Source organism: Chinchilla lanigera, unplaced genomic scaffold (assembly GCF_000276665.1).
Source record: "Chinchilla lanigera isolate Chin_1 unplaced genomic scaffold, ChiLan1.0 scaffold00122, whole genome shotgun sequence".
Taxonomy (NCBI): domain Eukaryota; kingdom Metazoa; phylum Chordata; class Mammalia; order Rodentia; family Chinchillidae; genus Chinchilla; species Chinchilla lanigera.
The window spans coordinates 38,589-45,400 of NW_004955523.1; the positions used below are offsets into that span (position 1 = coordinate 38,589).

Here is a 6,812-nt window from a genome sequence, read left to right on the forward strand (position 1 = left end):
ATGATCAGGTTTTTATTTTATCTCTTGGAAGGAGATTAATTCAATCACATATTAAGTGGTTAAAAAACGATGCATCTGTGTACCCTACCCACCCTAGCTCCTCTCCCCTGACACTCACAAAAGGTCAGCGAGGCAGGTCACGCCCATAGTGAGAATCTCTTCTATTCACTTGCTATCAAGCCTAAGTGCCAGCACTGGGTCAACCGCACCGGCCTTAGGCCCAGGTGCCTCTTCCAATGCCAGCTCCTCAGACAGACATGAAAGAGTAGGAAACATGTGCCACCTTGATGTGGGCCTCAGTGTGCCAGCCGCTTTCTCTCTCCAGAACTCCTGAGCAGTTCTGGGGCACTGAAACCAGTGTGGGACAAAGACAGGATACAGGATAGGGTCTGTCCCCAGAACTGGGCCACCCAGATGTTTCACCTCCTTCACCACAAAGCCACAACTGCAGCTTCGGCCAGAGGTATTAATAAACCTTGCTGGTAAGTTTGGGTCCAGCAGACAGCAACCCTGTGACCTTCGAGTTGACTCTGTCTCCCTTTCTCTCCCCACCCACACTTCTCAGCCTAAGGACTGAAAATCTGGCTTTCTCGTAATTTGCTTCACTCAGGGAATAACACTGCTAGTAAAAGGTAGACACCAAGGAGGCAGCAGCTGGGGAAGCGAGAACCCACAGAGCTCTCAGGTCAAGGTGAGTGACAACGATGCTGTTTTGTGCCTATTTCTTGCCACACAGGGCCTTCTTGTAACTTGGGCTTCCTCAGGGGGCATTGATGGCCCTGATTAGAGTGGTAAACTGCAGATCCCTGCAGTGCCACCCTGAGACTTTTTCTTTTTTTAGACAAAGCTGGCCTCAAACTTACAGCAATCCTCCTGCCTCAGCCTCTTGAATGCTGGGATCACAGGCATATGCCACCACACCTGGCTCTCTGTGCTCTTTTAGACTATGTCCCTTACACACAGGATGCCAGAACTCTCTGAGTAAACAGCACTAAGCTGGCTGCCAGGACCTGCAGCCCTCTTCCCCAGAAACTTCTTCCCAAGGGTGGACTTGACTGTTGATACACGTGAGGTGTAATTAAAATGTACAGTGGATGTTTACATTTTTAAAATGACAGTAATAGACACATTACCACTAATCCCTTTCAAAGCACTCCCCTCATGTTGAACACATTTATCCCACAATTCTTGCCACTTTCTGAAGCAGTTTTGGATGTCCTCTTTCAGGAGGGTCTTTAGTTGCACTATCATGACTGCCTCAGTGTCCCTAATTCATTCAAAACATTTACCTTCTGTGGTCACTTTTTACTTTGGGGGAGAGCCAGAAGTTATACAGGGCCACACCTGGTGAGTACAGTGGATGGGTACATCCCGTAATGTTTTTATGAACTTTCCTTTCCATGAAGTAGTACTTGGCCACTTCATCACCGGATTTTTAGACCTGACTTACAACTTGTACATATTTGGATGTGTGGTATGGAGCCTCTATTTCTGCTTCTGACTTAATCCCTGACAGTGTTTGGGGCTGACCTGACCCACTAACATATTTTGTTGGTCTGCAGACTATTTTTAAAATAGGGAGATTTCAGGGCTAGCTGTGTGGCCCAAGGGTAGACGGCTTGCCTAGCATGCACCAGGCCCTGGATTCAATCCCCAGCACCACAAAAAAGCTGGTGGGGAGGCTTCATGCAAAAATTCTGACTTTAGCTTTTCTTGACCAATTGGAAGACAAGACAGTCACACAGCCTGAATTCCTACATGGCAGCGTGGCAAGAACTGAAGGGCAGCTGTGCATTTGTGCTGCAGTTCGCCATGCTCCCCACCACTCCCAGGTGTCCTATGTCCAGGGAATTTCATGTACTCAGGGCCCACCGGGCCTCGAGGGAGCTCAGTGAGCGTGGCTGAGTGACCCAGCACCCTGGGGGGCATTCCTGGCATGAGTAGGATGTGGGGATGATAAGAAGTCCAAGATCAAAGCTCTGGAAGTTCCAGTCCCTGCTTGTGGCTGATTCTGCGATTTCCCCACGTGGAGGTGAGGCTGGCACTGGCCTTTGCCCCAACCTCCACTGCCACCTTTACCAGGCTGATCAGAAAGGAGAAGTGGAACTGCCTGGGGTCACTATAAAGTGGAGAATGAAAGGGGAAGCGCAGTCCTCGTCCAGAGACGGGAGCAGTGCACGTGGGTGCTGCATTTGTCGCTCTGGCCCTGAGTGTCGCGCAGAGGATGTCTGGCAGAGTTCATGTGCCTTCTGCGGGGGTTTCTGGGGAAAATCACAGTGCTACACCGGGGGCAGGCGGGACAACACTCTGAAAGGAAGCTGCTGGGCTCCGGCAGGGTTAGCAGCAAAGAAAGCGGGACCTGGAGTTCTGAGTCCAGGCACTACAGGGAGAGGCTAGCTTCTGTGCTCTGTCTGTTAGCAGAGGGGTAGAAAAGAGCTGGACACTGGAAAAGCCAGGCCCTAAAGGAAACTGATAGGAGATCCTCTTTGCTCCCATCCCAGTCCACACCGACTCTATCCGGGAAGAGGAACTCCAGCCATCTTTCTGTTGGGAGAACAAAGGTGCAAAAAGTTCAGAGTGATAGGAAGAAAAGCCAGTGCTCAGGGAAGGTCTTCTGGGCTCTCAATTGTTGGACTCAGCCTAGTTCCCCTGCCCTGGATACTCATGGGCCATGGCTGCGCAGGCGGGAGCCCCAGCTGTTGCTGTGTGCTTCCAGAGGCCTTTGGGTTGGACTCCTCCCTATGCAGCCCACACAGATGGCAGGTGCTCATGCTAGGAGCAGATTTTCCAGGGCTCTGGAGCTGAATAGTCACAATACCCAATGCTGGCAGCATCTCAGAGGACAGGAGAGAACTGGGTGGGAGAGGGCAGAGCTGAGATGCAGCCTCAGAGCAGCCAGAGCCACAGGCCGGCAAGTGGAGGCTGTGCTGCTTAAGGGGTGACGCTGAGGTGGCTGCTGAAGAGGCTGGACCAGAAGCCTGCCACAGTTATCCCTGCTGCTTTGGTCTCCAGATGCCTCTGCGAAGGCCCTGAGGTGTCAGGCCCCACTGCAGCCAAGGGTGTGGCTTTGGGCAGCATTATAGGTGGGGCTATAGGGTGTAGGTCCACAGGCCCACAGCCCAGGGACCTCTGAGGAGCAGGGGGACCTCAGAGCCGGGGTACATGGAGTACATGGGTTTCAAACTCTGCCCAAACTGGAGACAAACTAGAGTGACTTGAGGCACGTGAGATGCTCAGATGGCAGCCTGCTGAGCCCTGTGGAGACAGGTAGTCAAGTGCTCATTACCACTGCTCATTAAGAGGGTGACATCTTCCCGTAAGGCACCTGTACTTCTAAGCTATCTGCCACCAGGGGTGTGCAGAACTGCCTTTGTGTCACTCAGACACTTGGCCTGGCTGGCTGGGAGCTGTGTGAGTGGGAGAGAGCAGGGCCCACCTGGCTTCCATCTGTGCAGATGGCATTTACCCTGGGCCTTCTCCCCAATGGAGAGCAGCCATTCACAATCTAGAAAGCACGTGGCCATGAGGGATGGAAAGATGGGAGTCACAGCAAGATCTGAGCAGGAAAATCAAGACTCCCAAAGGCAGGATTAAAGATGCTTTGAGAAAATAAAAAAGAGCTCGGCTTCCCAAGTTCATGAACAAACCATGGAAAAGAAGGGGTATTAGCAGAGTCTGTGAGCTCTTTAGTGGGTAATTGAGGCCAAGGACACAAAAAAGTTCCCAGCCCCACAGAATGTAGAGTTTCTAGGGACAGAGTGAAACAGGGAAGCTGGTTTCTTTTTAAATATTTATTTAGAAAAATAAGCCAGCCTTGGTCTTTTCCCTGTGTGGGGTCACTTGGGCTTGGTGTGTGATGTCTCTGTTTGCAGCTCCATCCACACAGGGGTCCAGCACATCCTGGTTAGCTCCATACCACTGGGGGCCTCAGGCCCCTCTGGCTGCTACAGTCCTTGTGCTCTGTCCTTGTCCAGGTCTCTGCCACCAGGTCTCCCGTGGAGACAGGGCAGTCCGGCCACAGTCTGTGCGTGGCTGCAGAGGCCACAGGAACGGCGGGGGTTGGGGACTCTGCTCTCCTTGCCGGAAGCTCAGGGCTGGAAGCGTGGGGAGCTGACGTGGGACTGGTGGAAGGCGTGGGTGCTGTACAACACCTCAGGGGGCGACGGGGTGCTGGTGGCCAGCACAGAGCACAGGGGCTCATGGCTGCTCAGCACTGACGTGAAGTACTTCAGCTCCTCTGTGAGCTGCTTGATCTCCTTGCGCAGGGCTGCGTTCTGTTTCTCTAAGTCCTCACTCTCCTGTAAAAGGGATGACAGCCATCAGTGATCAATGTCAGGGAAGGTGGCAGAGTTGGCCAGGCAGGGAGAGGGGAGGGGAAGCCAGGTTTGTTTTGCACAGCTGTGGAGAAGGGCATCAGGGAATTTGTGTGTGCATGTGCATATGAGCTTGTATGCAGGCACGGGTACATCAACATAAGTACATATGTGTGTGTGCATGTGTATGCCTAGAGAGTAAGGAGAATCATATGAAACTGTGGATAGTTGTCTATTTTAACCTGTAAGAGTAGCAGTTTCACACAGTTCAACCCGTCTTAGCCCATGTTTCTATTGCTATCACAAGATGGCCAAGGCTGGGTAATACAGCACATAAAAAGTAGGCTGACTTAACTTGCAGAGCTGGAGGTTCAAGGATGTGGCACCAGCACCCGTGTGGCTTCTAGTGAAAGCCACATACTCCTCCACGCTTGGTGGAGAAGAGAGAAGGCAAGAGGGTGAGTGGGGAAGAGGCTTGTGTGTGAGAGAGAGGGGAAGTGCTAGTCTCTCTTTACAAAAACCATGCTCATGGTAACAGGATCAGTCCCGCAAGAAAGGCATTAATCCCTCGTAAGAAACTGATCACCTCCAGAAGGCACCACCTCCTCTCCACACTGTTACTACATGGGGGACAAAACCTCCACATGAGTTCTGGTAGGGAAAAACCATATGCAAACCTTTCCAAGGTGTATGTGTGAATGTGCTTTTTTTAATACATGTGTGTACAAGCGTATCTGTGTGTTGAAAGTGGCAAGCGTGTACCAAAGAAAATGGGCTGGCAGGCCAGGGCCTGAGAAAAGTTGTTTGTGAGAATATTTTATACCAACTTAATTTCTGTCTGCTCTGGAATACAATGTGTTCTCCAGGTGCCTCTGGGTCTGCAGTTAGCCTTACAGATAGGGCTAGTCTCTCTTTACAAAAACCATGGTTAACTGTTTGCTTCCCCAGACTCTAAAACACTTAGGGTCTTCATAAATATTAAAAGATCAAAGGCAGCCATGGTGCTCTATTCCACTCTGCCCATCCAAGGGTGGGTTTTACATGTAGACCCCATACCATCACCCTTGGAAATGTGTTCTATAATGTTCCTGAAACCTAATACATATTATGTTTAGTACCCATTAGCACTATATATAGTACCCTAGATATACCATGTTTTTGCTGTACCTATGATAAAATTAAACTTATAAACAAGACACAGTAAGAGATTAGTGATAATTAATAGTAAAATAGAACGATTATGCTGTACTGAATATGCTGTGCTGAAATTATTTAAAGCTTATGAAATTATTTAAGCGTTGGTTATTGCTGGAATTTTTCATTTCATATTTTCAGACCACTATTGACCAAAGCTGACTAAGACCACAGAAAGGAAAATCTTGCGTGGGAGGGGCTCTTATACTCCCAGTGTGACGGGAGCTAGACACACAAAGCCCCCTTTTCTCCAGAAAAACCTTTGTCCTGTCGCTCAGGAGAAACTTCAGATTCGTGTTCGTCAGAAATGCTCAGGATAAGGAGCAGGGATTCCAGATCACATCATTTATTAATCAACAGTCGCACTTGCGTAATTAGGAATTCCTGGAAAACAATCCCTCCTTCAAAAAGCCCAGGAAACTGCATTTCCCAAGTGATTTTAAGGCTCATGTTCTGTGACCTGATCAGGGAGACCCACTGGGCTAAATACTGGCACCCACCACGGAAGGCGAAACGGCACTGCTGAGGCAATTTAATGCATTTTAGCTCAAAAAAAACCCTAGTATTTGTAGACCAGGTCTTACGTTTTGAGTTCTAGTTGGTGTAGGTCAGCATTTGCAAGACTCTCCATGTCATCAGAATTAATTTGAGGGCTAGTTAAAAAAATATAATCACAACCCTTCCTGGTATCTAGAGGCTGGAATTCAGCGGGTTTGTGATTTGGGGGGAGGGGCTGCAGCGTCCAGAAATCTGAGTTTTTTTAGTGTTTCTGGTCATTCTCATGACCAGGTGAGTTTGGAAAACCTTGGCTAAATACGACATTAAATTTATTTTAATTATTCAGCTACTTATTAAGTGCCTAGTTAAATGCCTGGCACATCATACGAACGCAAACATTTGTAGACTGACTGACTGCCTGACGGCCTGATAACAACTGATTCCATGAAGAAGTTGACTCAAAAATACGGTGGGCGGCGAGCACCTGTAACATAACTCGACATTTAAATTTGCTCTACACAATCCATCAGGATCGTGAGCAGCAGGCTGATGAGACAGCTGAATGGGCCTTGCCGGTTACGTTGCCAGTCATCGGAACCCAGGAAGCCGGGGGTTTCTGTTTTCAGCGGCGGAGGCGCGGAGGGCCCGGCCGGACCCGTGAGGCCAGCGCCGTCCCTTGCGCAGGACGGACCGGGACGTGCTCAGCCGCAGCCTGCCGGCTCCGAGCGCGGCTTTGAGCTCGCCCGGGCCGCTGCGAAGGAAAGCCGGTCTCTGGGCCGGGCAGGGGCCGCGGTCCGCCCGCGCCGG

At 50.2% G+C, this 6,812-nt stretch overlaps 1 protein-coding gene across 1 annotated transcript in view; it reads right to left on the bottom strand.

Annotated features, from left to right (window-relative positions):
- Positions 1–3,776: 3,776 nt before the first annotated feature.
- Batf (basic leucine zipper transcription factor, ATF-like) overlaps positions 3,777–6,812 on the bottom strand; it is a 23,739-nt gene continuing 20,703 nt past the window's right edge. Inside the window, exon 3 of the mRNA XM_005409366.2 lies at positions 3,777–4,298. Coding sequence (XP_005409423.1) covers positions 4,089–4,298 — 210 coding nt within the window. The 3' untranslated portion in view covers positions 3,777–4,088. The remainder of the gene's footprint in view (positions 4,299–6,812) is intronic.